The 21,682-nt window shown below is 41.4% G+C and overlaps 1 protein-coding gene across 3 annotated transcripts in view; it reads right to left on the bottom strand.

The window, feature by feature from the left end:
- The window catches only part of sh3gl3a (SH3-domain GRB2-like 3a), a 121,242-nt gene extending 102,587 nt beyond the window's left edge, over positions 1-18,655 (bottom strand). For 2 of the 3 annotated variants that reach the window (XM_080214200.1, XM_080214202.1), the window contains exon 1: positions 18,459-18,655. In XM_080214200.1, coding sequence (XP_080070326.1) covers positions 18,459-18,503 — 45 coding nt within the window. In that variant the 5' untranslated portion in view covers positions 18,504-18,655. Of the gene's footprint in view, positions 1-12,850; positions 12,890-18,458 lie in introns of those variants that run through there. The other variant, XM_080214201.1, reaches the window with a different exon arrangement.
- Between the last annotated feature and the right edge of the window lie 3,027 nt (positions 18,656-21,682).

The following is a 21,682-nucleotide window of genomic DNA, read 5'->3' as shown; positions in this document are numbered from 1 at the left end:
CACCCCCTGCCTGATGTAACTTTCCACTTCAGTGGAGACCAAATCAGCCAGACTTACTAAAAAAGAAACCTCCTACCTGATCCTGCCCTATTCCCACTATAAATCTGCAATTATAATTTTAGGATACAGAGAAAAAAAAAGAGATTATTCTCATTCACTTTTAAACTCAAAAGGTCACACTTCTGAAATAAATAAGTGGTGTGAGGTCTCTCTTGAAATTAAAGGCTCATAATATCTAGTGTGAACATAATATTGCCGGTGCAAAATAAAGTATAAAATTAATCAATATTTTCCAGGGAAGTCCATTCCAAGAAGGTACTACGAAACGTTTGCATTGATTTTCATATAGTGGTGCGTCAGAAGTTGAATTTTATTAAACATTATGAAAGCTTTCCTAGAATAGTAACAACAGTAAACAATTGTTCTTAAAATCAACTTACGACTGCAATAATCGTTGCATTCCATCTTTTAATGCTCAAGCTTTCCTTAGAATCGCTACAGGGAGAATGAGGCAATTCAGCCCATCAGGACTGCACTGACTGTCCAAAAGAGCATCTTACCTGTGCCCTGTCCCCATAACCCTACACTTCTACTCCGTTAATCTTCCTAACCTACAGGAGTTTGGATGCCTAGAGGCAATTTACTATAGGCAATCCACCTAACCTGCACATCCTTGAAGAAATAATTTTCAAATGTATTTGCTTGTGCTATTGAAAGTTTCATTTTTTTTAAACTAAGTTTCAAACTAGTTTAGTTCGTTTGCAGCCCTTGGCTCAGCTATTGCTGAAACCCTCAACCATGCCTTTGTTTCCACTAGACTATCTCATTACACTCTTGGCCAGCCTCCCAAATTCTGCCCTCTCCAAACTTCAGGTCATCCAAAATTCTGTTGCCTGTGGTCTTATTCATACCAAGTGCCCTAACCTCATAAGTGGATTCTACAACTAATGCCAAGTGATGTTCTTAAACTTGAAAATGTTAGATAGTTCCAGCAAGGATCCTTCTTTAATATTCAGATGCCCTGTTTGACTGTTCATTAATACTGAAAACATCACTTATATTCAACCACTTACAAGTTTTGCTCTGGAAATGCATTTAAGGAGTCTGATGTGAAGTTCTGATTTGCCCAATGAATGACGTGGTATAATTGAATCCTTATCCCATCATCACTGTCACAGATATGAACTGTGCTTGATACTCCTGTGTGTGGTCAGATACCGACTGTGCTGGGGAGAAAATAAACTCTCGTTGTTCAATATGCTTCTGCAAAAGCGATGAGCCTTAAAGCGTATACTTCACTAAATAATATGCAGGAAACCTTTATTTGCTCAGTATTCATGAAGTGCGAACAAAATGAGGGTATTTTTGTTTTTGAAATATTTGATCCTTCTAGAGTTAAAAACAAAAAAAAATCAATCACAAGGTATCTGCAATGATGATCCTTTTAAACCAGCTGTGAAGCAGACACTTGGAGTGGAAAAAATAAGGAGAACTAGGAGAAAATGGGACAGTTTACCAATGAGGTATCACGTGATCAGGATCCCTGCAGGTTGACCTCATTTACATGGTTTTGAAGAAGCATATTAAGATGTCTTATTTTCAACATAATGACTTGATCAGACCATGTTGAGTACATTATTTGCAATTATAATTTTAGGATACAGAGAAAAAAGAAGTTTCACTGAGAAAACAGTAAAGGGCAAGATCTACTTCTGCTGTCCGGAACTGAAAATGAGAGATTACTCTGGATGCAGTTTCTGTCTCTTTCAATTAAAGAGTAAATGACACACAATTATATGGATTAAGGTCTGAGACTTTCAAGATGTACAAATTACATGCAACTTTTTAGTGCCATAGTACGTCTTAACAAAATTTTGAAACGTGATGATACTAAAAATGCAGCAGTTCAGACACAACCAATGTTTAATGCAGGAGAAATAGCTGAGTAAAATGATCAGAAATCACATTAAGAAAATTAAGAGAAAAGGCTAGTTGCAAAACACTTCAAAAATAAGTGGTGTGAGGTCTCTCTTGAAATTAAAGGCTCATAATATCTAGTGTGAGCATAATACTGCCGGTGCAAAGTAAAGCATAAGAATCATCAATATTTTCCAGGGAAGTCCATTCCAAGAAGGTGCTACGAAATGTTTGCATTGATTTTCATATAGCAGTGCGTCAGAAGTTGAACAAAATAACAATTCAACTTCTGATTTAAAATCAACTTCTTTTTCCCCCGTGTTTTATGTATTAGGCAATTCACTGACCGCATTAGATACATGAGGTGCTCCTAAATGTTTCTCTACTTCTACAATCACAGTAGGCTTAGGAAACAGACTGATTTTAAGGTAACACCTGGTTTGACTAGTGTGAAATACTGATTTCTCAGAGCAGCATCATACACATAGTTGTTGGACCGATAGAGGATGAGAGGGGGGATTTAGTGGTGGGAGATGAGGAAATGGCTGAGGCCTTAAATAAGTTTTTTGCCTCGGTCTTCATGGAGGAGGACGCAAATAGTTTGCCAGATATTAAAGATAGAAGGATGGTAGGAGTTGAGGGCCTGAATGCGATTACTGTCACTAGAGAGGTAGTGCTTGATCGACTAGCGGGACTGATGGTGGACAAGTCCCCAGGACCGGGTGGAATGCATTCCAGGGTTCTGAAGGAAACGGCAGAGGTGATAGAAGATGCCTTAGTGATTGTTTACCAAACTTCGCTGGATTCCGGGGAAGTGCCGGAAGATTGGAAAACGGCTAACGTTACACCGCTGTTTAAAAAAGGTAGCAGGCAAAAGGCAGGGAATTATAGGCCGATTAGTTTAACGCCTATTGTTGGAAAAATGCTTGAATCCGTCATCAAAGAAGAAATAGCGAGGCACCTTGAGAAGAATTGTTTGATAGAGCAGACACAGCACGGATTTGGGTCTGACCCAAGCTTCCTAACATTTTTTGTTTTATTAGCAGAATAAGCATTTTTTAATAGTAGCAAGTGTGAGTCAAACCGTACACAAGAAGCTCCTGTAGCATGGCAGTAAGCGAAGGGAATCACAAGCCTTGACAGTAGGTGGGACAATAAAGTATTTCTACTTCAGATCAATACAGTGATTGATCAGCTGAGGTAGGCCAAGTGTGAATTACCACGCGTGTGTAGCAACTTCCTGGAAAGATGCAGAATCAAGTCGAAGCAATACATTGTTCCCTAGTCTCAGTACTAAACCTCATTCAGCAATAGCTGTAACAGCAGTCACAATAGAACAAAGTACTATATATATATACATCATCTATAACAAACTGGCCCAGCATGACCAGTTTGTTGATTAGAAGGCAGTCAGGCTCTCATCCCAAGATGATAATAGTGATTAGACAACTGGAAGAGAGGAAAAGAACCTCAAGTCTGATATTAAGCATAAATAGGATTGATTAAAACATACCATAAAAGCCACGGAGGCCCATTCTAATCATTTCCATGAATAGCAAAAAGGCTTGAAACGAAAGGAGTACTATGCTATAGATTGTAATTTTCTTTTTAGCCCAAAATGTCAGTGATTAAAGTTACACAGCATTGTCTCCTTGTGATGGTAAAAAGAGAGAAATATCAAAGATTGTCAGTATTATGATTTGCGTAGGATTGCTCATCTTCTTATCCTGTAGTCGCAGTCTATTTTCTTCTGGCTCACATCAACTCTGTAAAGCAAATTAATCCTTTGTGTCATTACAAATACTCACGAGGGAACAGCAGTCTAGGGCACCCCTAACATTTCACTCAACGGGGCAGACCGACTGCACTATCACCTCTCGAGTCAGAAGATCGCAAACCGAAGTCTCACTTCAGAAGCTCAGACACAATCTAAGACGACACCTTAATGCAGTGCTCAGATTGCTGCACAGCTTTGGAAATGAGATATTAAACCAATGCCCCACCAAGTCACTTAAAGAGCAGGGGAGTTCTCCCATTGTCCTGGTCACTAATTATTCCTCAAAATTTATATCTGGTTATCTTGTCACTTATCTTACCACTGAATGTGGGAGCTTGCTAATTCCATTTTAGTTGTCAACTTCTCTATATTAAAACAATGACAATATTTCAAAAGAACTTCATTGACTGTAAAGCATCTTAAGTGAGCTGAGGTATTGAAGGTGCTACGTAAATTCAAGTCTCGTCTTTATTAAATGCTAAGATTCATAAATGGAGCAGTGGTTCACCAAAAGATCATTCACCTACCCAAATTCTCAAAACTGCTGAATAATATATTTATATTCAGTATTTGCTTTTGAATACAATATGCTAGTTTTTTTTTCTGTAAAAGTTTATTTATTTGAGTCACAAATAGGCTTGCACTAACACTGCAATGAAGTTACTGTGAAAATCCCCTAGTCGCCACACTCCGGCGCCTGTTCGGGTATGTTGAGGGAGAATTTAGCATGGTTAATGCACGTAACCAGCACGTCTTTCAGACTGTGGGAGGAAACTCACGCAGACACATGGGAGAACATGCAGACTCCACACAGAGTAACCCAAGCTGGGAATCAAACCTGGATCCCTGGCATTGTGAGGCAGCAGTGCTAACTACTGTGCCTCACATGGCTTGCGCAATCGCCCAATACAATTAAAAATTTTAAATGTTTTATATTTCAAAACTGAAACCCTTGCAAATATTAAATATGCTACTTTAATATTAAATATGCATCATCCCTACCCAGTCAGGATTCTGTAGCATATGCAAGACAATTAAGTATTGTTAAATATGGGAGCTACAAGTAATTGAGATGATTTTTATACCATCACTGCGGTGAAATGTTACAATGCTAGCTCAGTTACAGAAAAAAATAAATCCATGGTTATAATGCCATATTGCAATAGTTGTAACACTTGTGTATTTATTTAAATTAACTACCAGCACTATTTTTCAGGATAAAAGAAATAAATTGCAGCTCTCTGAGCATGAGATTTTCTCTTGTGAATCGGTTAAAGTTAATGGCTTGGTATCAGAAAACTGCTGGTCATTACACAGTTGTCGCACTAATGCAAGTTAAGTATCTTGTATAGCATCTGAACATCATGCATTAGTGTTACTGCCTTAAAGTCTGTAACAAAATACATTCTCTGAGAAACTGCACACATCATTACACAATTGAAACTAAGACACCTTAGGGTACATTATTTATGTAACGTACAGTTTTTGGCACAGGAGTAACACACACAAAATGTTTCTATAATGCAAACTGCTGCACTAGTGATCTGTCCTGTTGCAGCTGTTTTTCCTGAGGCATTGAGACACGGTGGCACAGTGGTTAGCACTGCTGCCTCACAGTGCCAGGGACCCGGGTTCGATTCCCGGCTTGGGTCACTGTCTGTGTGAAGTTTGCATGTTCTCCCTGTGTCCGTGTGGGTTTCCTCCGGGTGCTCCGATTTCTTCCGGCAGTCCAAAGATGTGCAGGTTAGGGGGATTGGCCATGGTAAATTGCCCCTTAGTGTCAGGGGGACTAGCTAAGGTAAATGTATGGGGTGATGGGGATTGGGCCTGGGTGAGATTGTGGTCAGTGCAGATTTGATGGGCCGAATGGCCTCCTGCTGCAGTTAAATGCACACAAAGATTAGGATCAAAAGATAAAATGGCACTCCACACACATATACTCATTTTCACACTATGACAGAGGAATATTTCAATATGAACTATCAGATTGGTTCAGTAGTATTAGTTCTTAATTCAATTCCTATTTCAGGGACTCCAACACTTCAGTGCTGCAATGATGGAGCTACAGACACTTCAATGAAGCATTAAACCTAGGTTCCACCTGCCTATGCCAGAGGCTCCTCGGCACTACTGAAAGAAATGACAGGATTCCTGACGACTGGGACAACATTTATCCATCAACAAACTGAATTGCAATGAATGATAATTTATCTCTTGCTGTTCTGGCTGCAGAGCAACGACAAAAGCAATTAATTGGCTAAAGTAACATTTGGCAATATAATGAGCACTGATAATGTTATCAGAGTTGTTGGAAAGATGACCTATTCATAGACAAGTTTTCCTTTGAGCTCCACTCCAGATGTTTGGTCAGAGTTTACTCCCAACTTTCTCAACATATCCACAAGGTAGTGTAAGAATTGGACCACAGCTGAAAGTATGGTTCATGAGTGTCAGTTGATGTTCACATATTCACGTACCAAATGCCTGGGGGCCAAATCTCTTCAGAGTTTCTCTGAAGCTTTCACCTGGGACTGCAAGGGACCCAATTTCCATGCATCTCCATTAGAAGGTAGAGTTGAGGACTTATCAATGGACAGGCTGCACACTAACATGGAAGGACTAACACATTTGGTTTTCCTTATCAAATTGCTGCTAGCCAACCAGGTTGAAAATGAAACAAATTAGCACACAAAGGTAGAAAGCAAACAAACTCTTCACCCACACGTTAGATGCATCAAATCAACTTGCTGAACACACTTGTTAGATTTATATCCAGGCAACTAGCAACAGCCAGCACATTTTATGAAATTTTATGCTGTTCTACAGCATACAGTGAGCGTGTAAGTCGTAATTTACACCATTCATCAGAAAATAACACATGGTTGGTTTCAAAATACAAAAGGCTTGTGCACAACTCTCTCACTGAATGGCGAGTTCCAGTGGACACTGATATTGGATCTCAGACCATATTGTAGCAGACTGGCATTGCACAATGGCGCATGGCAAAGACTAGAGAAAAATCGGTCCCTTGGGTAAGTGGGGTGCAAAGTTGGATCAGCGATGGGAAGGCAAAACAACCTGAGCTGTGGGGAGGTACCTGGTCTTGTGGCAAATTACCAAATTGAACTGGAAGAGAATTGGAGGAGGATACAAGTGATACAATGAACAAAGAGCCAAGATATTGAAGAATATCACTTCCTTAACGTTCAAAGATTCCTGCTTTGAGAGGATGACATATTAAACATTTAGTGTATAATTCTGATGAAAGATTATGGTCTTATTGATGGTTTAGGTTGGCAAACCATCAACTGAGTTGTTCATGCGGCATTAAGCTAACCCCTTGCTCCTTGCCATGCTGGTTACCCATTTTGAAAATTAGAAAAAAAAATTCTGAACAAAATACTACAATCTTGTCGATGTTGACATTTGCACTATATAAAATAATTTTCCATTAGATTTTAATTCTGCTTTCCTGGTCAACTTATTTTTGAACATCAGAATAATCTATATCTTATCTGTACATTTTAGAGATTAACCTTCATGGAATCTTTAGTGAAATGTAATTAGAAATTGCACCTACAATAACCAAAACAATGTACCAGTGACATTTTTATAAATGGTTTTGTAAAATCTATTAGTGAAAGCTGATTAGATTTTCTGTTCTGTAGCTTACTTTTTTTTTAAATTCCTAGGGGACTCAGGGAATTTGATCCCATATACTCCAGGAAAAGCTGAACATAATAGAAATGAATATAAACTGTCCAGTGTCCACAACAAAATAATTGCATTTATTCAATGCCTTTCATGATCTCAAAATGACCCAAAGTGCTTTAGAGCCAATTAAGTACTTTTGAAGTGCAGTCACTGTAGGAATGAGGCAGCCAATTTGTGCACAGCAAGCTCTCACAAGCAGAGATAATGGCCAGATAATGTGCCCTGATGAGGCTGAATATTGGAGTGGTCAGGAAGTGGCTTGCTGCTTTTGGGGAATGGCAAAGACTTCAATAAGAGGAGGACAATACACATTAAGTCGATACGGAAAGCTACTCAGCTTGCTCATACCCAGACAATAAATGGCTTGCCACATGTCTGCATTACTCCCACAGAAATACATTTGCACTAAGAAGGGACATGATTGTAATTGTAGAAAACAGAAATGTGTCTCCAGCAGTTTATGTTATCAATGGCCTTCATTATATGGCCTTAAAAAGGAGGAGAGGTGTGTGAACTCTGATGTCTGTTTTTGAGCTTGGTGCTTTCTCTTAAAAGCAGGTTTTTGTTTTGCAATGGGAAGGACAATATTTTGGCAGCAATATTCTGAATGTAAAGGTTGGCTCCAGAATATTTGAGTGCTGTTAATAGCGTGTGACAAATAATGATGAAATCTTTCATATCTGCATCTTTCAAGGTCGCCAGTTTTGGATTCGGGCTGCAATTCCAACACGTTCCTGGATGACTGTGTTGAACATGATTTTTCTTTATTAATTTGTGGCACATGGGCATCACTGGCTGGCTAGCATTTATTGCCCATCCCTAGTTGCCCTTGAGAAGGTGGTGGTGAGCTACCTTCTTGAAATGCTGCAGTCCACATGTTGCGAGTTAGGTCACAATGCCATTAGGTAGGGAATTCCAGGATTTTAACCCAGCGACTGCAAGGGAATGGCGATACTTTTCCAAGTCAGGATGCATGGTAACTTGCAGATGGTGATGTTCCCATGTGTCTGCGGCCCTTGTCCTTCTAGGTGGGAGTGGTCACGGATTAAGTTTACTGGATAAACCAGTAAACACGGCAGAGTAGTGGTCGAGACTCTGTTTCTTGAGAGGGGGAAACTGGAACTGATGGTGGCTGAGATGGAGCACCTTCTGGGGAAAACAAATCTGGTGGCAGAGACAGCCTACAACTCAGACAGAAACAAAGCAGCCAGTTCAGCAAACAGGAACATAACATGGTCAAATAACAAATAAGTGGACTAGACAGAGAAGTGTGGATGGACAGCCAACTGCTTCAACAGCAGAAACAATATTCAATAAGGATGGAAATGCAGGTAGATAATGGGCAGGTGCTAAGTTGATTGGATACAAGGCAAGCCAAACACGCCAGGGGAGCGAGAGAGGGTAGCAGGGGTGGGATGCTGTGAAGAGACTACAACTACGGCGTAGGGAAAAGGTCAGGAAAATTGTTGACGGACAGGATGCCAGCCAAGAGGAGGAATTAAGTTAAACAAAGATATATTTAGGAAACTGAAACAAATATATGATTCCTAGTTCTATCGCAATGTCTTACTGAGTAATGTGAAAATGAAAAATAGTCTGAATACCACTGATTACTTGCAACACTTTTGTCCTTCATTAAATCAGGCTGAAGTGTGGCCAAAGCATATACTATGTATGATGATTTATTATTAGCACATCTCCATGGAAATTTCAGTGATGGAGCTAAGTGCTTTAAAGGACTTTCTTTCAGTATATTATGTAGGGTGTAATATTCCATTGAAAAGACGTACTTGTTATCTCTTATAGGCCACATCATTTAACTATTGTTACGCAAGTCATATTTTCAAAAAAGCCATGGGCCATTTTTCTCAAACATTTCATCAGCTGTGCTAAGATTTGTTCCACTGAGAATCATAGAAGCTGCAGCATAGAACATAGGGCTTAAAATCAGAAGTCAGCCATTTGAACCTGTTATGCCATTCGATAAGGTCACGACTGATCTGGTTGTGGTCTCAATTCTACTTTCCTGTTTGCCACCCCTCCCTCCTCCAAACCCTTGACTTCTTTATCTGTCAAAAATCTATCTAACTCAGCCTTGCATAATGCCCCAGCCTCAGCTGCTTACTGTGAACTCAAACTAACAACCTCAAGAGAAAATAATTTCTTCTTGCCTCCGACTTATTCTGAAACTGCGCCCCTCCCACTTCTAGTTTCCCCCACAAGATGAAACGTCCTTCGAGTGTCTGCGCTATCAAGCCCACTCAGGTTCTTGCTTGTTTCCGTGAGATCACCCTTATTCTGTCTAGACTTCAATGCAATATTAGACACTGAGAGGTTGTTTCCCATTGTAGGCCAAAGGGCATAATCTCAGCGTAAGGGGACACCCATTCAAGACAGTGATGGGAAGGAATTTCTTCTCTTAGAGGGCAGTGAATCTGTGGAATTTTTTTTTACTGCAGAGGCTCAGTCATTTGAGGCCGAGATAGATTTTTAATCAGTATGGAAATCAAGTGTTACAGGGATCAGATGGGAAAGTGGAGTTTGAGGGTTATCACATCAGATCAGTCATGATCTTATTGAACGATGGAGAAGGCTCAATGGCCTACCTTTGCCCTTACATCTTATGGTATAGGCCCAATCTGTTCAAACTTTATTCATAAGGCTTTTACAAGAGGCCATTTGGTCCATCAAGGCCAGCTGGTTCTCCGCAGGAGCGATTTAGCTGCTCCCCACTCTGCCATTTTCCCCGTAGCCCTGCAATTTCTATTTTCCCCCTTCAGGTACTTCTCCAATTCCGTTTTGAAAACTACCATCAAATCTGCCTTCACCATCCTTTCAGGTACTGTATTCGGTGCATCAGTCATGACTCAGCATGTAGCATTCACACCCGAGTCAAGAGGTTTCCGATTCAAGTCTCAATGCAGGAATCGAACACAAAACGGAAGGCTAAAATCCTTCACTAAGTGCTGTACTGAGGGATAACATCACATTGCTGGATGTGCTCTGTCTCTGAGAAATTAAACACAGCTTCCCCTGTCTGTCCTCTCAGATGGATGTAAAAGATCCTATCAAATTATTTCAAAGAACAGGGAGACTACCTGCCATGTTCTGGCAGAGATTGATTCCTCAACCTATAAGTCACCTAAATAGCAAAGCACGCAGCCTGCTATATAAGTACATTTCAACAGTAAACACAACTCAAAAGTACTTCATTGGCTGTAAAATGCTTTGACGTACCCATGGAAGGAACCACATAAAAGACAATTCTTTCCATTTCATATAAGCATCAACTGTGTAAGCTTTCCCTCATGCTGTCTTTGATGTATGCCCTCTATTTCTCAATGACTTCAGCCAATGATAGTTTCTCGATTCTATACAGAAACCCTCATCTTTTTATTTACACTTCTATCAAATATTCTCTCAAACTTCCTTATTCCAAGATGAGGAGAAGAGTCACAACTTCTTCAATCTATCCATATAACTGAAGATATCTTAGTAAAATCCAAATAGAATTGCCAAGGCAATTAATCACAAGATCTTGTGGTGTTCAACTCAGCACAAAATTAGCGACTAAATCACAAGCACAAAGCATTCCTGCACCGGAAACACCGCCAAAATTTGAGGGAAAGAAAACTGGTCCAGAGACAAATGAAGGCAGAGGTCCAAGAAAAGACCCATGAACAGATGACAGGTGGAAAGAGTGCAGGAAATCCAGCAAGAACTTGCGAGGATTATTCAGGATAGTCAAGACCATGTATAGCACAAGCACCCAAGGACCTGCCTCCAGTGAGAGCTAGGAATGGAATGGTGCTAATCAAATGCAGAGAGGTACTCTGTGCTCATTGAAAGGAGCATTGTGAAGACACCTTCAATCTCCAGCATAGGCACGTCTGACCACATCCCACAGCATGCTGACCACCATCATCCCAGCACAACATAGCCTCTCAACAGCCAAGAACTAATGAGACCACTGGCACACATGGAATCCCCACTAAAATATTAAAATATGGTGGAAATGTACTCTTGGCATAATGCATGACTTCATCTCCTTCACCTGGAAAGTGAGCATGTTAGGGGATCTCAGCTGCTGTTATTGGGACCACCTGCAAAAAAAAGAGACAAGAATAGCTGCGGTAATTATAGAGGGGTATTTCTGTTGCCTATCACAGGGAGGGTCATTGTAAAGAGCCCTTCTTAATTGCTTTTGCTCCATGGCTGAAGAGTTCCGACTAGAGTCACAGTGTGGATTCGGTCCACCAAGAGGGACAGTAGACATGATCTTCATGGCAAGGCAAGTGCAAGAAAAATGCACAGAGCAACTGCAACCCAATTTCTTCAACTCTATCAACCAGGAGTGGCTAAGGGACATCTTCCACAATTTGGCTGCTCTCAGAACCTCATCACTGTCCTCCACCTGCTGCACGATGACATCCAAACCAACAGAACTACCACTGACTCAAAACAAATGCAAATTGGGGTCGAGCAAAACTGTCATCACAACAACACTCTTTCCCATCTTCCACACCACAGCACTCTACACCATCTCTATGAAGCTCCCCGCTAGAGAGGAGCTTCTTAACAGGACAGTGGGCAGATACTCAATCTACGACACCTCCATTCTAGAACCAAGGTCAACCCAACCTCTGTCATCGAACTGCAGTGCACTGATGACATTTGCATATGCACACACATAGGAGGTCAAGTTCCAAGTTATTGTCAACACATTCACAGAGGCATATGAAAGAATGGGCCTTAGGCTAAACATCTGGGATAAAGGTCCTTTGCCAGCCTGCTCCCACTGCACAACACAAGCCCCCAAGTATCAATATCCACAGTGAACCATTGGACAACTTGAGTCATTTCTCATATCTTGGAAGCCTCTTCTGAACAAGAGTAGACATCAACAATGAAACTATCCCTCCAGTGTGCCAGCACAGCCTGAGGAAGAAAGTGTTTGAGATAAAGACCACAAATCTTGTACTAAGTTCATGGTCTACAGGGCTGCAGTTCTACCAGCTCTCCTGTATGTGCCAGAGACATGGACAATGTACAGCAGACACCTTAAATCCCTGGAGAAATGTCACCAGCGATTGTTTCAAAGTCCTGAAAATTCAGTGGCAAGACAGGCAATCCAATATCAGTGTTCCCTCTCAGGCACCGTTATGGATAATCAACTAAAACTGGACCATATTATCCACATGCCTGACACAAGGCTCCCAAAACAAGCTCTCTACTTTGAGAATCATCGTGGCAAGCGGCTACCCAAGTGGAAGCATTGCAGAGATATCCTTAAAGCCGTCCTGAAAAAAATGAAACAGCCCCACAAATTTGTGGGAATCTCTGGCTCAAGACAACCCAAACTGGAGAATAAGCATTTGCAAAATCGGAATGTGTCCGGCAGGCGCAGGAGGAAGCCAAGTGCAAACAGTAGAAGGAGCTTACCAAAGTCCTAAGATCCCACCACATCAAACACTATCTGCGCTACCTGTGGCAGTGTAGTCACTTCAGGACCCACAATACCAGTGTGGAAGAAAGTCATCCTTAGTCTCGATGGAATGCCTAAAAGAAGAGACAATACTAGCTACGATCAGGTTGTTTCATTTTATAAAATAATTAAGATTATCATGCTGCACATGGCCTTGGATATCTCAAGACAAGATACAGCCAGAACGATTTTTAAAATGTAGTCATTGATGTAATGTCAGAAATAGCTGACTTCCCTAGAAAGTTGTGAGAAGTTCTGTTTGTGATATTTATGGACAGCATTTAAGAACTTTATGAGAAACTTTTAAGTATCTGGAGAAAATAGAGTTCCCTTGCAGGAGAAACCAACTACATAACTTTACCTTGGGTTTTAGATTTTAAAATCACAATATATATTACTAACACAGAACATAACCCAAGGTCACAAATTATCTCAGGATTGAAATTATGTTTTGAACAGTTTGTCCCTTTTTTTTACATCTTTTATTGTCATCTGAAGTGCCCGATTAAATTATAAACCTTGTAACTCACTCGCAAATTCTATACATGAATGTGTACGAATGCCCACATTGCATTCAAGGACACACTCACTTCTTTTCCAAAAGTAAGAGACTTTGCCACAGTATGTGTGACAACATTGTGAAAAGCAGTCTTTCTATGGAATAACATACAACAATAATGGCCTCAATAGTGTGACAGAGTAGGCTGAAGGACAGAGTTTAGATGCTAAGATGGGAGATATATGCCCTCAATTCTCCACACTGAATTTCACCCAGCCAAAATAGTAAGAAAATAAATCAAGTAGATGTGGGAGGACACCAGTAAACTTTACACGCCAAGTTACTTCGAACTGCATTTGCATGCATCTGAGTGGTCAGGTGCAAGCAGCAGAGTCATGAGTCAGGATCACTTCATATGCTGATATAGACTAGAGGTGTGATAGACAGAATTAGTTCCACTTGCATGGTAAGTGAAAGTGTGAACACATTCTTGAAAAGGGACACAGGTTGCCAAAGCTATTCGTCTTGCACTCCTCATCCAAACATAAGAATGAGCGCAAGACAAAAAAAAATACTATTTTCAGCAATATTGAGAACATAGTGTTCTTTTTTTCAGTTTGCCATACATTGAGAATGCTGGAGTAAAAACAGGATTCTACGATATGCTACATGGACCAGACCACTGGATGATATTTCACATGCACTTGAGCTTCCAGCTTTTCAGCTTTTGTTTTAGAACATAGTTTACACGAAAATTTTAGATTTTCACAGGATTTTGAAACAATTTTGCAAATCCATCAGGAATTTTCCATCTGTAACACGATTGCTATTACAGACTGGACAGTTTTGGAGACTCAACTGTTAAACTAATGTCAAATACTCCACTACTGGAAAGCCTCATTCACAAAAAAGTTCTCAGAAATAGTTATTTTGAAATTTCGTGACAAGTGACATTCCAGAGTAGCGGATTTTCAGACTGAAATCAGGACTTGAGCAGACAGATCAATGCAGCTGTGAGGAGGATGCTGAGCATTATCGTGCCAGAATGCAACCCAAAATCTTGGGCTGGCAGCTGGCTGTTGGCATACAAAGAAGGAGAGGAGAGTGTTGATCAGCTGCTATATATTGTCATAGAACTGTTTATTAGTGTCAAACTGATTAGAACCAATGTGCTGGAGTTTAGACACGTTCAGACTTTTCTGCTAAAAGGTTATTGACCTGAAACCTTAACTCACTTTCTTTCTCCATAGATGCTACCACATCTTCAGAGTATTTATAGCACTTACTGCCTTTATTTTGGATTTTCAGGGTTGTGAACTTAGATCTTTATATAAAATGATGCACAAATTAGAACATGCAGCTTAATCCCTACTACAGTAGCAATAATCTGGAGAGTACTGAGCTAATAGATATTTACAACAGCACTGTGGCACAGTGGTTAACGCTGCTGCCACACAGTGCCAGGGACCGGATTCGATTCCCAGCTTGGATCACTGTGTGTGTAGAATCTGCATGTTCTCCCCATATGGGTTTCCTCCAGGTGCTCCAGTTTTCTCCCACAGTTCAAATGACGTGCTGGTTAGGTGTATTGGCCATGCTAAATTCTCCCTCAGTGTACCCGAACAGGTGCTGGAGCGTGACGACTAGCGGATTTTCACAGTAACTTCATTGCAGTGTTAATGTAAGCCCACTGGTGACACTAAACTTAGTAAAAAAACAGAATCTTGGAAAAAACAGCTAAGTACATTTTCAACTCACTGAAGGTAGGCATATTTTCCTTGTCATTATCCATAACTATAAACCAGCTAATATTATGATCATGTTTTCTGAAATGCTTCCCCACTGAAACTTGCTCCATTTAGCTCCTAGAACTATATCCAGGACTGCTTACTTCCTTAATTAAAAACAAATACAGCAGATGCTAGAGATCTGCAATAGAACAGAAAATGCTGGAAAAACCCAGCAGGTCAGGCAGCATCTGTGGAGAGAGAAACAGAGCTAATTTTTCAAGTCCAACTCAGAAGAGTCATATGGACTTTAATTCTGTTTCTCTCTCTATCTCTTTACAGATTCTACAAAGCCTGCCGAGTTTTTCTAGCATTTTCCATTTCTCTTTCTCCCTTCTTTTTTGGAAGCATAGTAATCAAAAAAGCTCTAATTTATGTATTTAAGAATTTTCTCCCTAGTATGCTGTTACTTTCCTAGTCTACATTACGAGTTTAATTATCACTTATAGTTTGTGCATCTTTCTGCGATATGCTCCGCTATCACCTTCTGATAATCAACACCAAGTGGCCTCCTCTTCTATTCTTTCATTCAACCAACTAGATAATTTGGTTCTTCCTTTCTAGTGCTATATAAGGTTACCAACCCTCTTGTATTTCTTCTCTTCCCCTAATCGTCTTTTCATTATGGATTTATGGTGCCATAACCCCTTCAATCCCAACAGGATGACCTGCTTCTGCTTTCAACAATAACCCAACTAGTTGCCCATTCCCCACCGCTTTCCTCCACCCTGTTCTAAACAGGTTCTCACATTGGTCAGGCCAAGAAGCAGTCCTTGCAGGCAAGTCAGCAACTTACTTGTATTTCTTCACTTGTGTACTGTATTTTAGTGATAGGCAACCTGCAGTTCGGTGGGTGGGAGGGCACATGAGGCCCAAGAGACATTTTCTTCAACGTTGCCCACACATAGGATTATCAAATTCTGCTGATTTCTGTCTGCGTAGTTTGTTTTCCTATCAGTATGACTGAAGCGATATGTACATAGAGCAAGGGCAAGTGAAGTGAGGTACATGCTGATTGCTCGAAACATTGACTGTGAGAGCCGTGCGCCCTAGAACCCTACAGTGCAGAAAGAGGTCCTTCAGCCCATCGAGTTTACACCAAACACAATCCCACCCAGGCCCTACCCCCATATCCCTACATATTCTACCCACTAGTCCCTCTAACCTACACATCCCTGGACACTAACGGGCAATTTCTTAGCATGGGCAATCAACCTAACCTGCACACCTTTGGACTGTGGGAGGAAACCGGAGTACCTGGAGGAAACTCACGCAGACACGAGGAGAACGTGCAAACTCCACACAGACAGTGACCCAAGCCGGGAATCGAACCCAGGACCCTGGAGCTGTGAAGCAGCAGTGCTAACCACTGTGCTACCGTGCTCCTTCGGTGCTCAACCTACAAATACTTATTCTATTTTTACCATATGAGGTTGATAACAATTTTATTAAGATATGAGTGATTAAACATTTTCTGTAACCCCTTATGAAATATTTGGTTTGTATTTAATCTTATTCATGGATCAGCCAGGTTTCAATCTTGCAGGCCACTGTGATGAAAGAGGGCATTTATGCAGTCCACCCACTAGTCTAGGTTGCCCACCACTGCTCCCTATGTGGTCTCTTTAACATAAATAGGACCAAAAGCAGATTGTGCTATTACTTTGACGAGCACCTGCACGGAGCAGGAAGCAAGCAAGATGGGCAATGAACGAAGATGGATTAACAGTCCCTAGATTTTGCTCATTTACTGTAAGGGATAAGATGTAAAAAGTGTCAGAGCTTCAAAACACAAACCCAGGCCCCAATATCTCACTAGCCTTGCAAGAACTTAAGTATTGGTATGTCAAACATCAAACTCCAATTTCAAACAAAGATAACACAAACAAATTGCATTTTTAAAATAAGATGGTGACCTTTTTACCAGGGGGCATGGAGATTTTTCTTTCCTGTTAAGATAAAATGCAACTTATAAATCATGGAAAATGGATGCAGGCATAAATCTGGTCATTCGAAGTGACTGTTTTACTAATTACATCGATTTTACTAACCCTCTGCAGAAATTATTCTTCTCCTTTTCAAAAACAAATCCCCAATTTGCAGTTCATTTTCTCAACTCAACCTGTCTACTTGATGCAGGTGATGTTACATAAGGCAAGGTAGCAAGGTGTTCATACATTCCGATCATTAGCAATGAAGATATCGAAATACAAATAAATGCCCAAGAGCACTAGTACATCAATATGGAATATTTACTAGCAATGCCACAATTTTGAATTCTCAGTAAACCTCACTCAAGCAACAATAAACAGCAGTACCCACACTTCACTGTTATGAGCCACCTCCTGCAAGCTCAAGATTTATCGTCAATCTGTTTACAGCTCCTCTTAAAACGTGTGTTGCATTGCGTGCCAGACTGCACGCCATAACCTCCACTGGCTGTGACAAGGAAACGTTACCACCACAATTAAAAAGAAAGATCCTTGTCTACATTTCAACGAAGCATTCATTCACCTCAGTACAGCAGTTTCATCAGCACATCAAATGCATGTTCTCTCACTGGCATTAATGGTTTCTGAACCATCGCACGCCTGACACTGAACATCACTGCCAATGCAACATTACTAGGCACCACAGACAATACATATACACGTTTAACTTCACACAATTGCAGTTTCACAATGCATGGATTGCCACAATACATCACAAGAAATAAAGTGAAGAGGTTTTCTACTGCCTTTGATGCAACACAGATACAAGAGGAATTTCAAAACAGGGGCATTTCCATGCAGCGCGAGATGAAGTAAAAGTGCTCCCCCCCCCACCCCGAACCTCCGCTAAGTGAGATGGCAAGCAACCAAAAAAAAAGGCCCAGTCCCTTGAGATCTGCTAGTCACCAGTCTCAGAGCTTAACATACTGGCATGAAGCAGTATGGACAATATATTCATTTCACAAATTAAATTTGGAAGAGGGTGGAGTGAAAGATAACCCAGAGTCTGTACACGAATTATCATGCGTGAGGGGGTGGGGGGAAGAAGAGTCCCAATTCACATTAAAAGTCATGGGGGGGTACTCTTATCTATAAAATAGATGCATATGTCATTGTGCACTCTGCATAGAAGAGTGAAGCTATCCAGCAGCACAGAGGCATGTTTGCATAACCTGTGGCTGCACCGTTATTGGGTATAATGCCATTAAAGGAGAGACTGGCTATGCAGCACACTATGCCAGTTTCCACACACACACACACACACACACACAGGGCAGGCGTCTCCTACCTGACTGGCTTTATGGAATTGCTTCTTCAAGCCGGCAACCGACATCTTGACCCTCTTGAGGAGGGGAGGGGGGGTGGTGGAGTTGAGGGAGAACAAAAGCTGGCTATTTACTTAATGTTTAGTCTCGGCTATTATTAAGTGTATAAGGCTTGGTTGGGGTGGTGAGGAGCTGAGGGACTCTGTTACTTGTATCCAGTTTCTCGCTACAGTAACACTGGGGCTGTCACTGATACACTGTATCGCCTTCCAACATTCTGCGCACGCCGCACTACCCACCCTCCCACTCTCATTGGCCAACGTCACTGTCCATCAAGGGGGACGTATGCAGATCGGCCCGCTGACGTCATGACGCAACGTCTCCCTAATTTACATTTTAAATAGCCACACTGGGACACCTGTTGGAGAGGTGGCATTGGCACTTCTGGTTAGACTTATCTCTCAAAATTCTCATGCCTAGTTTAATCTGAGGAGATATCTGTTGGAAACCTGAACTACAAGCAGAAATGAGTTACAGTGGAATGGTGGGGCAGGATTTTCCATCTGTGCGCACCCCAAAACCCCACCCAAGGTCAACGAGCCTTTTCAATATTCTGCCCCTTGTCCACTCCTGTGGTGGCCGGGGATGGTAAAATTCCAGTCATGGAATCCCTATGGTGCAGGAGAGGCCATTCTGCCCATCGAGCCGACACCAACAGCAATCCCACTCAGGCCCTATCCCCCGTAATCGCATGCATTTACCTTCCTCATCCCCCTGATACAAAGGGGAAAGTTGAGCATGGCCAATCAATCTGAACAACACATCTTTGGGAGAGTGGGAGGAAACTGCAGCACCCAGAGAAAACCCACACAGACACAGGAAGAACATGCAAAATTCATACGGTCACCCAGGCCGGAATTGAACCTGGGTCCCTGGTGCTATGAGGCAGCAGTGCTAACCACTGTGCAACCATGCAGAAATCTGAAGTGAAGTACACCAGATGTTGGAAATCTGAAATACAAGCAGAAATGAGTTAGAGTGGAATCATTGAATCCTTACAGTGCAGAAGAGGCCATTTGACCCATCGAGTCTGGACCAATCCTCCGAAAGAGTACTCTACCTAGCCAATTTTCCTCTTGAGGTACATTTGTAATTGTTTGAAATTTGGCATTGTTGGATTTGCAATGAGTTCAAAGCAAAAAGCTTCAGCAACGTCTCCCTTTCTGCAGCGATGAAAATGCAGAAAATGATCTGCAGGTAAGGCAGTATCTGTGGAGAGAGAGAAACAGTGTGAACATTTTGTGTTAGAGAATGTGCTAGTTAGTTATTTAACCATTTCTGTTCACACCTGACATAAACGTTTTCTCTTTGTTCTCCCTACTGCAATAACTCACGATGCTAACTGGAAAAGAACGATGTTTATTATAAATCAAGTTAAACCACAACCCTGTGGCCCACGTTTATAAGTCCCATCCAGAACGATCATTCTCCAAACCCATTCTGGAATCAGCCTCATCAAGGGCCCAGGTGATGAGCTCTACCTGGGCAGGCAATCGCCTGTTACCACGGGAATTCATATTGCACTAGTCCCACAGGGAGAATGATTAGGGATTCTCCACGTAAGTCCTCGGAGTTATCACAACTACCCATCTCATAAAACAGCCAGAGATGATTTGACCAGACTTTTATTCAACAGACTGAAAGTGTTACCTGAAAGGTTGTGAAAGCAAAATCAAAAGAGAATTGGATAAGTAGAAGGATTGCAAAAATGTTGGCGTGAGAGCAGGACAGTGATATTACTTGGATAGATTTGTCAGAAGTTAGCCTGGGCACGATAGCCCAAAAGCACTTCCTTTTATCCTACATCATTCTAGGATTGCCTGACAATGTTTGAGCTCTGCCCATCTTTCAATATTGCCAAGGGATTTTTATGGTCACCTTAAAGAGGGTTTCAGTTTAGCATCTCACCCAAAAGCCCCTGATGAATCATAAATTGGTTACAGCACAAATGGAAGGCCATTCATCCCATTGTATTTGTGCTGGTTCTTTGTAAGAAAAACTTAGCTGATCTCAGTCGTCTGCCTTTCCCCCACTGCCCTGTAACTCTTTCTTTCTTCAATTATCCAACCCCTTTTTGAAGGCCACAGTTGAATCTATCCCCACCACACTCTCAGGTTGTGCATTCAGCTTTACCTCATTTCATAAACATTGACTGTGAGAGCCATGCGCCCTAGAACCCTACAGTGCAGAAAGAGGCCCTTTGGCCCATCGAGTCTGCACTGAACACAATCCCACCCCAGGCCCTACCCCCATATCCCTACATATTATACCCACTAAGTCCCTCTAACCTACACATCCCTGAACACTAAGGGGCAATTCCTTAGCAGGCCCATCAACCTAACTCACACATCTTTGGACTTCATTTCCTTTGATTCATTTGCAATGGGAGGCAGTGACATAATGGTATTGTCACTGGATAAGTAATCCAGAGATCCAGGGTAATGTTCTGGGGACCTGGGTTCAAATCACAATGTGGAGATGCCGGCGTTGAACTGGGGTAAGAAGTCTCACAATACCAGATTAAAGTCGAACAGGTTTACTTGGTAGCAAATGCCACTAGCTTTCAGGGCTTTGCCCCTTCGTCAGGTGAGTGGGGAGTTTTGATCACAAACAGGGCATACAAAGGAACGTACTCAGTTTACAGAATACTGATTAGAATGCATGTCTTTACAGCTAATCAAGTCTTAAAGCTCACACCACATCAACTGTATTATCCTGGTCAACCACCCCTCTTACCTCATCCAGAAACTCTAACAAGTTAGTCAAATGTGATTTCCCATTGACAAATCCGTGCTGACTTTCCTTAATTAAGCAACATTTGTCCAACTGATACTCATCTTGTTATGGCTTAGTGTTTTTAAGAGTTTTCCCACCACTGAGATCAAACTGATTGACCTCCAGTTACTGCTCTTAACATTTCACTCCTATTTTGAACAAGGGTGTAACATTTAAAATTCTCCAAACACCTGGCACCACACCTGTACCCAAGAAGGATTGGGCACCGCAGGGGCTGGGGTGCATTATTGACCCTAATAATCACATTTTAATTTGAAGTTTTTAAGTTTCCTTTGTACTTTTGTTTTTGTTTGGGCTGTTCCCCTTCCTTTTGGGGAGCTGCCCCTTTTACTTTGTCCTAATTTAATTCGAATTTGTTTGTTTGGTTTGTCCTTAAAAGAGGCCAAGAAGG

Source organism: Carcharhinus amblyrhynchos, chromosome 28 (genome assembly GCF_965287045.1).
Source record: "Carcharhinus amblyrhynchos chromosome 28, sCarAmb.v2.hapA, whole genome shotgun sequence".
NCBI classification, from domain to species: Eukaryota; Metazoa; Chordata; class Chondrichthyes; order Carcharhiniformes; family Carcharhinidae; genus Carcharhinus; species Carcharhinus amblyrhynchos.
The sequence above is the reverse complement of the archived record's forward strand: the minus strand, read 5'-3'. Positions and strand labels throughout refer to the sequence as shown.